The 13,917-nt window shown below is 45.4% G+C and overlaps 1 protein-coding gene across 4 annotated transcripts in view; it reads right to left on the bottom strand.

The window, feature by feature from the left end:
- Nucleotides 1–687: 687 nt before the first annotated feature.
- Nucleotides 688–13,917, bottom strand: part of CBFA2T2 (CBFA2/RUNX1 partner transcriptional co-repressor 2) — a 184,341-nt gene continuing 171,111 nt past the window's right edge. For 3 of the 4 annotated variants that reach the window (XM_057529429.1, XM_057529427.1, XM_057529430.1), the window contains 3 exons: nucleotides 12,790–12,858; nucleotides 9,698–9,888; nucleotides 688–5,428 (listed from right to left, as the gene is read on the bottom strand). In XM_057529429.1, the coding sequence (XP_057385412.1) occupies nucleotides 5,129–5,428; nucleotides 9,698–9,888; nucleotides 12,790–12,858 (560 nt within the window). In that variant the 3' untranslated portion in view covers nucleotides 688–5,128. The remainder of the gene's footprint in view (nucleotides 5,429–9,697; nucleotides 9,889–12,789; nucleotides 12,859–13,917) is intronic. The other variant, XM_057529428.1, reaches the window with a different exon arrangement.

Here is a 13,917-nt window from a genome sequence, read left to right as displayed (position 1 = left end):
TGTTAGGGAAAATATGAAAGCAATCCAACTGCCCAACAGGAGGTGAAGAGTTAAATTATGGCCTTGAGGGAATTCCCTGGCCGTCCAGTGGTTAGGACTCCGGGCTTTCACTGCCGAGGGCCCGGGTTCAATCCCTGGTTGGGGAACTAAGATCCCACAAGCCGCGTGGCACAGCAAAACAAACAACAGAAAATTATGGCCTTGATTAAACCATTAAGCAAATAAATGTGAAGGCAACAGTGAACTTATGATTTAGCTTCAGTATAAAAAGGAAATGAATGAATATTCCCAAGTCCAGGTATGTTAAAAACGTTTAAGGAAATAACATGTTATTAGAAAAAAGTACCTACAGATCCACTACCCTATTTTTCAAACTTTCTGTGGTTGTATTTTCCTCATTAAAAGATCACTTAATGGTGAAGAGCTGACAGAGTTGGGAGTTATCTGTAGCTGTTGTTGGCACTTGGCTTCCCAGAGGTCCAGAAGCTGGAACCGCCTTCTTAGCAGTACCTCCTGCTTTCATTCCCCTGGGTGCTCTCAAGCCATAGCAAGAACCAGTGGAGCCCCACCCCATCTCTGAAGATCGAGGAACAAGGCAGAGGGGACGCAGAAGCCTGCCGGCAGGACGTCTTACAGAACCGCATGCACCACCTTCCCTCCTAGTCCCATTCCAGCTTGAGACAGAAAAGGAATATAGCCTTTTTATTGACTACTTTAAGTAGAACAAACTAAATACATATTTAACAGTTTTGGTTCATTTATACAGTACATTAAATAAGTTATGCACAGAGTTAAGTAACAAAAGTTCCTATCATAGTAGAATGACAAAGCACAGAAAAACCGATTCTACCGCATCCTGTGGGTGGTTTCACATTCATCATCCCCCTTAAAAAACCATGCTTGGAAGCTTAGTTTTTGATTTATTTACATTCTTGGCTTTCTTTTATGGACGGAGCTTTTGTAGCCTCATCAGGAACTTCGAAAGCCTCTTAGCCCAACGGCACTTTCAGCCATTCGCCTAATGCTTATTGCTGCTTCTCTCTTGCCAAATCCAATGCAGGGATGGTGCTGTCCCTGCCAGCTGTCAGCCGCACATGCCCTATTTGGTATAAGCATCAATGAGTGTACACTGGGCAGTTGTGGGTCTAACCAGATGGGGTAGCAGGGGAAGCTCCATCTCGGGCTGTGGAGGCAAAGGGCGGATGCAAGGTCCGTCCTCAGGCCTCAACCTTCTCCTGGCTCATGATGGAAAAGGTCGCCTGCACCATCATCTTTGGAATTGAGCATGTCAATGCACGTGGGCAAAGAGGCAGGTAGTCAACATTTTGGTTTCACAATAACTACAGACAGAGTTGGAAGGGCACTATTCAACAGCTCGCCCTGTACAACACCCCACTCCACCCCAGGCAGGACTCCTTCCCGACAGCTGGCCGGCTGGCCCATGCTGGAACAGTCCAGGTCTCTCTAGCTTTTCTTACATTTGGTTCAAACCTGCCACCACCTAGTTCTCTGTAAATAGCTTTAAAAAAAAAAAAAAAAACTAAGAAACTTGGCTTGGTCTATTGACCTGGGAGCCTGGAAACCAGTGCTGAAGAAAGCCTCCAAGATGAGTTCTATTTTAAATGATTTACTCAATCCATAATCCCATCTACAATTTCCAGGACAAACAGCCACCTGGTCATTATTTATGCTTTCATCCCGAAGAACTCACGACCACACAATTCCAATTGTGTTGTTGAAACTTCAAGCCCACTTGCTGAGATATCTTCTGGAACTACCCATAACAAGGTCTACCCTTTGCAAGCAGGTGACAGCACTGGGGATCAATCTGACTTTGGGACAAGGCTGTACAAAGTAAAGTGTAGATTTTCTGTCTAGAAGCTGAGGATGCTCATGTTGACACCAAGAAGTGAGGAGCTCCTGGTGGACCAACTGGCCCAGATGTACAAAGGTCATCCACACTGCAGAGGGCCCACTGCAGCCGATGCCAGGCATGGACCCATGCTGGGGAGATGGGTCTTGTTTCCAGTCTTAGATCCACTGAGAGACATACATGACTCAGCACTAAGAGAAGATGCACTTGCTGTGACCTCAGGGTCGCATGGCTGTGCCTGAGCAGATCTGCTTGAGCCCCATCCCGGGGGCTGCAAGGACGCTCCCAAGTGGAGTGCTCACAGCTCAGGACGAGGGCTGCCTATTCCTGAGCAGGTAGAACTAACCTGAGTCTGTTTTCACCACTGGGTGGAGTCAGGCCTGGTGCAGGCAGTGTGGCCCCAAAGCATGATTGAAGATCTGAGGATCCAGCCCTCAAGCTTCCCTCAGAACATTTAAAGACGGCTCCCATGTTGGCCCCTTCTGGTCTTCTCTGGTTCCTGCAACCATTCCTCACCTGGGAGAGGACAATGATATCCCATCACTTGTCACATCTGCTTTTGGTTTCTAGGATAATATTGAAGAGCCTATGACTGCCCTGACAATACCTTCAGTACCACCACTATGTCTTCTTTTGTCCCCTCAAACTATAAAGGTTGATCCTCTAAGCAGTCTGAGTATATTAAGATATTTTAAATCTAATTAAATGAAAGGGGGAAGCCTCAACCTGGCAGCTGGAGTGGTTATCAGCAGACACGGGAAACCAAGTGGGGAACCTGGACTCAGCCCTGCCCCTCCAGTCCCCTCACCCCATCCCAAGACAGTGTCCCTTCTCCTCCTAACCAGAGAGCTGGAGAATTTCAGAAGAGCGGGAGGTGGAGAAAGGGATTGTTTACGTTTAAATAGGAAGTCTTGGACAGATGCCCTAGCAACCTATGTGTGAAACTGACCAAAATTAATACAGCAAAAGGCCTGAGATCTGAACTGCAGTGTGGAACACTGCCTAAGTTTTCAGCTTGGCCTCTGGGTAGCACATGAGCAAAGCCGTTTAGAAGAGCATTACAAAAATTTTGAAAATTAAGCTGTCATTGGAACCACACTCCACAAAAGTCAGCTAGGACCTACCTGCACACTAATCCTAAACCTTACCTGTAGAGTCTGACATCGAGCCCTGATGAACAGTATTCGGTTGGTTTTGGCTCTTTATTCCAACCCGAAAAAACCTGAGCTACCCTGGTTAGTCCTGTGGTCACTGAAGACTTAAAGAACATGCCTAGGTGTTCATCCAACTTGCCAATGAAAAAGGGAGCTGAGGACAGACCCAGTGGACACCACGAGACACCCTCTTGCTGCAACAGGTTTATAGGCTCAGTGACCTCCTCTCAGGGGACATTCCGTGTCTCAGGGAAATGTAGGCAACTCCTGTCTGGGGTTCTGATTTCATCTCTGTTAGTCAGGACACCCCAACGGCTACAGCTTAAGGAGTTCCACAATAAAGTGACTATTCTGTTATTCTTTTTCTGGGGATGTCTTACTTTATGTAGCGGAAATCCAGGTATTTTAAAGGTGCCTTGTTCTGAGTTTTCTTTAAGACAGAAAATCCTTGGGTAAGGTAAATTAGGGACTTAAAGTTCTTAAAGTAAGATACACCTATATGTAAGGACAATGTTACCTATGCTGATACCTTACTGAGAGCTTTCAATTCACTCTGGTCAATGCACAGAAATTGGCCATCTAAAGCTGAGCTTTCAAGGGCCAGCGGGAGGAGGGCCACCCTAACGGATTCCTTGCTGCAAGAGGGCACTGAAGGCTTGGAGGTGGAGTGGGGGAGGGTCAGAGTCCTTGGGTTCCCAATAAAACTCGAATGCCAGGGAAGAACGTGTGTGGCAGTTCCTAACGTTTTAAAGGGACTATAGGTGATGTCATGTTTGGAGAGCTAGGTAAGCAGCTGGAAAACTCCCTGAAGACAGGAAGAAAAATTGGTCAGGCTCTCTCAAATGGTGGTCACATTTCACAGAACTTAGCTCTCTTAGCTCAAAGAGGGCAGGTACCTACAAAAACAAGAGAAGGGAAACAGATTGTATGCCCAATAATAAATTGATACAGGACATAATGACAAGGTTTGAAGAATTCCTTCAGGTCCAAAAGGGTTGCTCAGAAGTGACCAGGCCTTGACTGGTGAGGCAAGTCGTAGCCACACCACATCGCATCCTGTGGGTCAACTACGGCTTCAGAGGCGCCAAATAGAGACCACGGGAAGAAGATCCACGCAGTGATCTGGACGTGCGTGGTCTGAGATAAAAGGACACAGAACAAGACGACTGTGCAAAGAGCCAAGTGGTGACAAAAGGTTCTGCATGTCCAATAGATGATCCATTCAATAATGTGATGATATTAGTTTGGCCAGCATGCTCAGAGGGAACAGACTATCCACAATTGAGTCTCATTCTCCCTCAGACCAATCCATGCGCTGAAAACTATTTTCTGCATAAGCAAAATCAAATAAGAGAAAAAAAAAATGGGTCCCAAACTAAAATAGCCAGCCAGGTTAGAAAATCTTGTCCAAAATGATCTCTGATGCTTGGTGGAAGTTTTATTTTTTATTATGGGTGCTTTTACTGAAATGGTGACTTCTTTCCTCTGGTTTCTGAGAATCTTAAGTCTGAACAGCAGGGTCGAGGAGGGAGTCCTGAGTGCTGCTTTTTGCCTGCCCAAGTCCCCACGGGACCAATCAGTGGCACCTGCTGAGGGTGGAAATGGGGCTCAAAGAGCTGTTAGGGGCAAGGGGAACTCGCTTTGGGAGAGAGGCCTCCTCCCAGCTTGCTATCAGTCTCCAGGCCTCTGCCGTGGGAGGACGATGGAGTAGGGGACAGCACATGGGGTGAGCTGCCTCCAGCCTGGCTGGGCACATTCGACAGCCTGCTGCCTCACGAGGCAGGGAGGGGAGCTGGCGGGCTACACAGAAAAGTGGCCGGCCATCCCAGCTTCAGCTGGGAGAGGAACAAACCAGGAAGCCATGGAGGAGGCAGCTCCAGCCAGCTACCTGTGTGCACATGACTTCCCCCAAGGACACAGACGGGAAACTGGGGCAAGTGTCTGGAGAGGCTGGGGAGCAGTGTTTGCCGGGGCTTGAAGTCTTCCTGCCTCCACTTCTCTTGATGATGACCCGACAGCTACTTGCATTGGTTCAAGCAGCCAGCCTCCCGTGCAGAGTCTGTCGTGCTGTGAGGTCATCAGGGGGAAGTGAGTCTGGGGCTCAGAGTCCGCTGGTGTCGATGGCTGTCACAGAGGCAGGCGTTGAGGAGCGCGAGGTGGTTGCCGAGGTCTTGTCCAGGGCTGGACTTGGCACACTGCCGTCGGCGGACCGGGCTGCGGAGCCCCTCCCTCCAGGAAGCAGCGGCCGGCTCTGGCTGTGGGGACTCTGGCCGTGCAGGTTCTGGCCACAGAGGCGGTGGTGGCGCTCCCAATCCTTATGCTGGCAGAAAGAGCCGCAGTATCGTGCGATATTGCAGCCACTGCAGGTCTCACTGGCTTTGCGGCCACAGTTCCAGCAGTTCTGCAAGACACAGGCATCCGTTAGCTGCTAGGATCTTGGGAGGCAGGCTTGTCATAACTTGTCACCTGCACTGTAAAACAGCAGGTGGGGCTGTACGGGGAGAGAGTGGGCTTTGGAGCTGCACACACCTGTGCTTGCCCTGCCTCTACTGTTAATCTGCTTTCTGAGTTTCCTTCATCTGTACAACAGGAAAACTACCTATCCTGGGCTGATGGGACAGTGAGATGAGGGGTATGTGAAGACATCGTAGGGCAGCTGGAAGTCCTGCTAAAGGCATCAACTCATTGTTTTGACTCACATTTTAATCCTCAACGACCAAACCAAATTCTGTCCCAGGGTTCCCCCATCATAGCTATCTATTCCAAGACCACACAGGTGCTTAGACAGTTTTCTTCCTTGCCCTTCCCAATGGAGAAATGACCTTTGTTGTGTTCACTGACAACACCTAATCTTTAAAAAAGCCACCTGCCAGAGGACCTGGGTGAGTGACCAGGAGTGTGGGAAGCTGTGCTACTCTCTCTGTGCTCATTCTCCTTTCAGTGACGTATCTCATCAGAGGTGGGCTGAGGATCATGGGAATATTTCTGGCTTGTTTGTGGGAGCCCCCTGCAATACCTTAGAACCTAAGGCCCTGAGGTCTACATCAGGGAGTTTTCCTACTATTCTTTGCACTTTCCTAGAGGAAAGCTCCCAGCACCTGCCCCTTGGTACTCTCCTCCCTGTAGGTTCCTGTGAGGACTTCACTAGTGACACATGAGTGTTCTGCACTTGAGGTCTCCATGACCCACTTATAAGAGAAGAGCCTTATGGCATTGGTCAGGTGAAGCTACCAGGAAAGCAAGTCTTTCTTCTTAGGTGTCAGGAAGGACTTGATCAGTCAGCCAGCTGCCCTCTCCCCTGCAAGTTCTCCAGAATGGCAGAAGCCCATCACGAGGCCTGGCCTGACACTCAGAGAAGAAAGATACTGTTCCCAATGAAATCAGAACACTTGCTCAAGTGTAAAACAACTGAAAAGGGCTAAGAAGGACCTTGAGGCCACCTCGCCCACCTCTTGCATTGTATAGGTGGGACACTGAGGGCCAGTAGGCAGGGACTTGTCTGAGGTTATAAAATGATCACATGGCTATGCAAAGCCTGGAACCTGGACCGCCTGCCTCCGCTATACCCAATGTACAAGTTTAGTTTCAAAAAGCCTTAGAAAGGACTGCAGATTCCCTTCTAACACAACAGGCCTCTCAGGAAATACACTCTAAGGACCGCCCCAACCTTGCCAACACCAACAGTGGAGGACCAAAACGGGACAGAAGTAATTCTGAGGATCATTAAAGATCCTCAAGCAAACTACATTCCAGAGAATTTCATACTTTGGAGCCTGACAGGCTGACTCCAAACAATGCTTTGGTAGAACATTATTGCTTGTGGGGAAGAACTCAGTTGCCTTCATGGGGCTGCTGTGGAAACATTGGCCTCTACTCCCTCTGTCCAAGTCTGCAAGAACATCTCAAATTGGGGCACAGTATTAAACCAATGGTGCTTTCACCTTGGCCACCATTACATTTAAAATATTTATTACATGACTGATGGGATATAATGAAACAAGATAAACAGCCTCCCACAGAGGTGGGATCATAGAAATGCAGGAACAACGTGGTTAGGGTCAGAGAAGCCAGGGTGAAAAGGACACTTTACATTCCCTGTCTCTGTGGCTTTTCCCTGATTTCACCAAAAGCCTTTTTGCCAAGAAACATGACAAAAGGTTTATTGTGGTAGTCACCCTTCAAATCAGCATTTGTCAAAGCTGGAGCAATGCATGTGGCCAAAAAGGCCTTTGTAATTAATGGGTAAGGTTATGAACCTTCTGAGTTACTGGCCAAGGAAGTCAGAGATGGGATTCCAGAATTTCCTTTGTCAAGCATGGGCCATCAGTCTATGCCAGTTATTACTCAAAGTGGCCCAGGGAACACCTGTATCAGAATGACCTGGGGCTTGTCAAAATCCTTGGGACCCATCCCAGAGCTCCCTGACCTTATTTCAAACCTGGCCTAAAGGAAAAATGATTCCTATCTTATAGTCAACTGCTAGCCCATTATGTTTGCCAGGAAATCCAGGCTGGGGACAGAAGGGGACCTCTCACTTCATCCCTCTACCTGAGGCATTCCAGGGGAGACACTTCAGTCTGGCCTCAGAGGAGGCAGCTGTTCTGCAAGAGCAAGAGCTGCCACAGCTTACACACCTATGTCGTTAACAACATCATAAATCCCTTCTGTCTAAACAGCGCATTGCAGTTTAAAAACACTTCCATAGGGGCTTCCCTGGTGGCACGGTGGTTGAGAATCTGCCTGCCAATGCAGGGGACACAGGTTCGATCCCTGGACCAGGAAGATCCCACATGTCGCAGAGCAACTAGGCCCGTGCACCACAACTACTGAGCCTGTGCTCTGGAGCCCACGAGCCACAACTACTGAGCCCGCGTGCCGCAACTACTGAAGCCTGCGTGCCTACAGCCCGTGCTCCACAACGAGAGAAGCCACCGCAATGAGAAGCCCGTGCACTGCAACGAAGAGTAGCCCCCGCTCGCTGCAACTAGAGAAAGCCCACGCAGCAATGAACACCCAACACAGCCAAAAATAAATAAATAAAATAAATAAATTTATTTTAAAAAAAACAAAACCACTTCCACAACCATGATCTAATTATATCTTCCTAAAAAGTATAAGACCAGCAGGACAGGGGCTGCTACACACCCACTATACAGAGAAGGAGACTGACTCCTGAAGGGTATGCTGCCAGTGTGAGGGGAACTGGGACTAGCACTTAGGGTTCCTGGGCTCCTTCCGCTATACCAAACCACCTCTCACAGGATGGATGAAAAACTCCAGGGATACCTCTAGATGTCAAGTAGAGCTTTCTGAATGAAATGGAAGGAAATCAGCTCTCCTGGTCCAACACAAAATTACTCAGAGCTTAGGCCCTGCTATCCTGCCCCTGTTTTGGAAGGAAGTTTGCTGGGATGGATGCTGGTGTGTGCCTCACCTGTAAGCCTCTTTGTGCATTGTTTAAAATTCTAGCTCCTTTAAAGCACAATGCTATAAATGGAGAGCTGGGATTTAAACCATGCAATCCAGATCCAGAACTCATGCTCTTAGCCAAAATGTTACATTCTTTCTTCAGAGAAAGACATAAACATAGATATAAAAGTAGATAAATATGGACAAATATAGGTATTGATATGGATGGCTATAGATAAGGAATTAAATATACAACAGCAAAAAGTAGGAGGGGAGAAGGAAAAGGGGAGAGTTAAAGGAAATATTTTCTCACAATTCAGTTGGGAGTGCTACAATAAGGACTTTTTCCACATCCTCTGTGAATGGCAACATGATATTTAGGCATTTTCATCTTCACATTGCCATGCTTAACACTGTAATACTGAAAAAGATCGTTTAAAGAGGATGAGAAAATACAATTTCTGCCATTTAAAAAACCAACAAAAAAATCTCAGTTCTTTATAACTTCAAGAGAATATCCCAAAGACTAGATGGGCTCTACCTACTTACAGAAACAGGCTTGTTTCAGGACTTAAAGTTTGTCTTAAAGCTGAAAAGTGACTAAAATGAAAGTTACAGAAAAAGCTCATTACATTCGAAAGGACTGTTATGATGTTTTTGTCACATGCCTTTTCTTTTCAGTTTGTTGTCCCCATTATGGTACAAGAGTGTCCTCTGGGGCCCTAGGCACTAGGCAGTCAGGCAGGCCTGCCCGATCTGTCACTTCAATCCATGAAAGGACTATCCTTTTTGTAAACAGATCGGATGCTACAGGACCCTGCACCTCCTTTCTCCTACTCTGGCTTCAGCGATGTGGGATTACGTCAAATTCCCTGAGCCCCAGTCTCCTCATTTGTAAAGCTGGACTCCAACAACACCCACGCCTCACAGGGTCACTGTGAGGACCACAAAGACCACACACACACTTCGCTCTGCATCTGGCACACAGCAGGCCCGCTCAGGCAGTGGTGGCCACTGCTGTCACGCAAGTCCGCAAACTCTGTCTTTAGGGTGAGTTTTCAAAACTTAAACCAATATAATGAGCCAATATACAAGAATATAATAATTGAGAAACAAACCTCTCTGGTACTGAATAAAAATCATAATCATCTAGCTCAAGAGTGGACTGTTGGCCCTTACTACCCAGCACTTGAGAGGAAAGCAGTGGGCTTGGTCACTCCAGCTGCCCCAGCCCCAGCCCGCAGCCCAACAATGCTCTGACCTCCGTCGACTCTTCTTGCTCGTTAATGACGAGAAAGGCGTCCTCTGCGGCCTGCCGTTTGACATCCGCTATTGTCTGCTCCATCCGAGCTCTCTCGGTAGCAATCACTTCAAAGGCTTTTTGCTCTGCCTCAGCAACGGCTTTCTGTACTTCTGACATGGCCTGAATTTTCACCTTATTCACAGCTTCTTCTAGAAGAAAGTGACAGTAAAATCAACTGGCCGAGAAATCTTTCCCCTCCCACTCCACATCGTTTCTAAGAAGGGACAGAGGTGAAACCAGATGACTTTTCTAAAAATACACAGGGATGAACTTATGACATAGCATTCACTTTTATTCTTATCCTCACTTGTCCATTCATGCTAGGGGCTGGGGAGACCTCGGTGACTAAGATGTATCCATATTTTCACAACTGTGATCAAGTATAAAGGTGGCTGAGGTGCCATGATACATGTCAGTGTAAGAGACAACAGTTCCAAGGGGAAAAGTGGTCAGCTCTGTAAGTGGCAGAGGAGGATCAGGAAAATGTGTCTTGGTTGAGATGGTAGGTGGAAATGAATTTTTAGAAAGTCTTGCATTCCCCGCTAAGGAATTTGGCCCTTCTTCTAAAGAAAATGTGAAACCCTAAAGGGTTCTATGCATGGACAAAAGACTGAAGACAGAGATACCAACTGAGAGGTTGGGGCAATAATCTGGCTGATAAAAAGAGACTCTGAGTTTAGGCAGGAGCAAGTGGCACAGAAAAGGGGATGAGATAGAATAAGCTGGTACATCTAAGGGTCTGGAGGTGGAGGTAAAGGCGAATAATGGAACTGCTATGCAATGAAACAGATAGTAAGCAAAATGCTGGTGTTGAAGGCAAGTGAGAAGGTTGAGGTATATCCAGGTACAAATGACCAGGAGGCAGTTAGGTATGTGAGACTGAACTCAGTAGAGAAATGTTGCCTGAAGATACAGTTCTGGGCTGCTAGGTGCCCTGGGCCTCCAAAGCCCTGTCCAGTTGCCATCACCCCACTTGATTCCTGATCAGTTCCTCCCAGCACCACCGCCCTGCTTGGTTTTATAGGATGTACACTCCAAATGACATATGCTATGCATTTGAGCCTCAGTCCTAAGTCCCAGTGTGAATGACCTCCCTACTGAGTCCACAAAACTGGACAACTCAGAAGCCTAAGGAAACTCCCTTACTGCTTGCACATGGCTCTTGCACAGGGCCTAGGCTCAAAAGAGGTCTAAACACAGTGTTGCCATCCTAGAACTTTCCATCATATCGCTCCAGCCAAGAAAAGCAAGTTTTCACCCTAAAGGTCAAGGATGATGCTGAGCTGATCAGACACTGACTCCACTCCTTAACTCTTGGTGTCCACGCAGGTAGGTCCACTGTGGCCCACCACAGCTACCTTTCATAGACCTCTTTTAATTTACCAGGTAGATGTTGAGTGTCTCTTATTGAGCCAACATAAAAATGCTCCTAAGTGTATTTTATCTTCTCAGTTTAAAGATGAATCAGTAAGAATCATAGTTTGGAAATCTACCTCGCTGAAGGTCATCTAAGGTCACAGATGGCACTGTCACAGAACAAGCACTCAAATTTAGCTGGCCCACGCCAAAGTTAGGCTCTTAACCATAGTTAACCAAAGGTTACCTCTCAAGTAGAAAATCACTAGTTACCAAAGAGATCTTGTGCATGGTAATTTTTCACTCTACCTTTACAATTACTATCTTCATTTCCCACAATTCTACTTCTTGGTCGTATAATATACACATCCCCATTTCCAACTACAAAGATTTTTCCAAGGTGCTATGTAGTTTTCCAAATTATTTTTAATGGTAAGATGATATTCTGTTGTGGTGCCACACTATAAAATTCATATTACCATTCATGGATATGTGGGCATTTCCTGGGTTGCCTCTCCCTTGCTCCAAGAATACACTAAAAACAGTGTCTTTTTACATACTGCTGCCTTTTTAACAATTTGCGTGTCTAAATCTGGATCATTCCCTTTTATTATTATTTTTTAAATTTATTTTTATTTTTTTGGCCGTGCCGTGTGGCATGCAGGATCTTAGTTCCCCAACCCGGGATTGAACCCGTGCCCCCCCTGCAGTAGAAGCTTAACTTAACCACTGGACCACCAAGGAAGTCCCTGGATCATTCCCTTTTAAGATTCAAAAGCATGCCAGTGAGAAATGATTTCAAAATTTCCATGTGTTCATGGTTGGTAACACAATAATTTCATATATAAATCTCTGATGAATTATTTAGTGTCATTAACAGGTTCCTCTAAAATTTTGTCAGTAATTAGGTGTTAAAGACTTTGGGGGCTAATTGGTCAGGGTTGCATTACCTTGTACTTTCCTGATTGTCAGTGAGAATAAACATTTTGCAACATGGTTAATTTGTTTTTCTCATGAGGTGTGTGTTCCTATCTTTTGTCCATCTGTTTATATTATGGTCTTGATATCAACTGGGTATTAACTTTTTTGTAGAAATAAATTTTATCTTAGAAAGAAAACCAAAAACTGTATATTGGACTACAAAAATTTCACTGAGAAAGGGAGGCAAGAAGGAAAAGAAGGCTAGTATTGGATAAGGTAATATTAGGGATATGAGGTTAGTGTAATCCCCTGTCTTAACACAACAAGCAGTTCCTACCCTCCCTTATTCTTGTAGAAAATGACACCTACCCAGAACAGTTGTGATGCAGCTAGAGACAGTGAAGATGAAAGGAAGAGCAGAATGAACCAAATGTGGGAGCACGACAACACAGTGACGAGAATAGGCAGAAATGAATTAAGCTATACACCCAGAAACAGGGCATATAAATAGGGAAGGAAGAGTCGGTTACTTAACGCCTCCCAGTAGAAGGGGGTGATAAGGACTTGGATGGATTGTAGGGAGTCACTCCAAATTCTTAATCAGCAGGTAACATGACAGGCAGTCCAGAAGGTGGGCCAAGCTGAAGGGGGAGAGGCAGGAGCCTAGAGCTCTTTGAAGAGGAAGTTATGAGAAAACCACCTTTCCCCCAAATATGTGCTCTACACTCATATAAATTAGTGAGCACATGTGACCTATAAGCAGACAGACATACCAGTTTTTTTCCAAAACTCCACAGGTACATATCCTGTTCCTGGCCTACTGTTGAATTCCCGCTGAGAATCTACAGAAGAGAGAGAAACAGCATAGGGTCAGAAGCTGTCTATAATTAACATGTTTTACTTTTGTGAAAAACTTATCAGATCTCTCATTCACCATGTAGACAGATTCAAACGTATACATTCATTTACTGGAAAAAATGTTCCGACAAGGAATAAAATCAGATCATAAACAGTACACTTAATTTTTAGATGCTCAACATTGCTAATCATCAGAGAAATGCAAACCAAAACCAGAATATCACCTCAAACCTGTCAGAATGGCTGTCATCAAAAAGACCACAAATAACAAACATTGGTGAGGGTGTGGAGAAAAGGAAGCCCTCGTACACTGTTGGTGGGAATGTAAATTGGTGCAGACATTGTAGGAAACAGTATGGCAGTTGCTCAAAAAACTAAAAACAGAACTACCATATGATCCAGCTATTCTACACCTGGGTATATATCTGAAGAAAACGAATACACTAATTTGAAAAGATACATGCACCCCAATGTTCATAGCAGCAGTATTTACAATAGCCAAGATATGGAAGTAATCTAAGTGTCCATCAACATATAAATGGATAAAGATGTGGTACATATACACACAGGAATACTACTCAACCATAAAAAAGGATGAAATTTTGCCATTTGCAACAATGTGGATGGACCTGGATGGTATTGTGCTTAGTGAAATAAGTCAGACAGAGAAAGACAAATGCTGTATGTTATCACTTATATGTGGAATCTAAAAAATAAAACAAACTAGTCAATATAACCAAAAAGAAACAGACTCACAGATATAAAGAACAAACTAATGGTTACCAGTAGGGATAGGGAAGGTGGGGAGGGGCAAAATAGGAGTAGGGGATTAAAAAGTACAAACTATTATGTATAAAGTAAATAAACTACAAGGATGTATTGTACAACACAGGGAATACAGCCAATATTTTATAATAACTATAAATGGAGTATAACTTTAAAAACTGTGAATCACTATGTTGTATACCTTAAACTTACATATTGTAAATCAACTATATTTCAATAAAAAATAAAACACATGCGTGCCTCAAATATTAGTAGTA

This window comes from Balaenoptera acutorostrata, chromosome 15, assembly GCF_949987535.1.
Source record: "Balaenoptera acutorostrata chromosome 15, mBalAcu1.1, whole genome shotgun sequence".
NCBI lineage: Eukaryota > Metazoa > Chordata > Mammalia > Artiodactyla > Balaenopteridae > Balaenoptera > Balaenoptera acutorostrata.
Note: the sequence above shows the minus strand (reverse complement) of the source record. Positions and strands in the feature narration are given on the sequence as shown.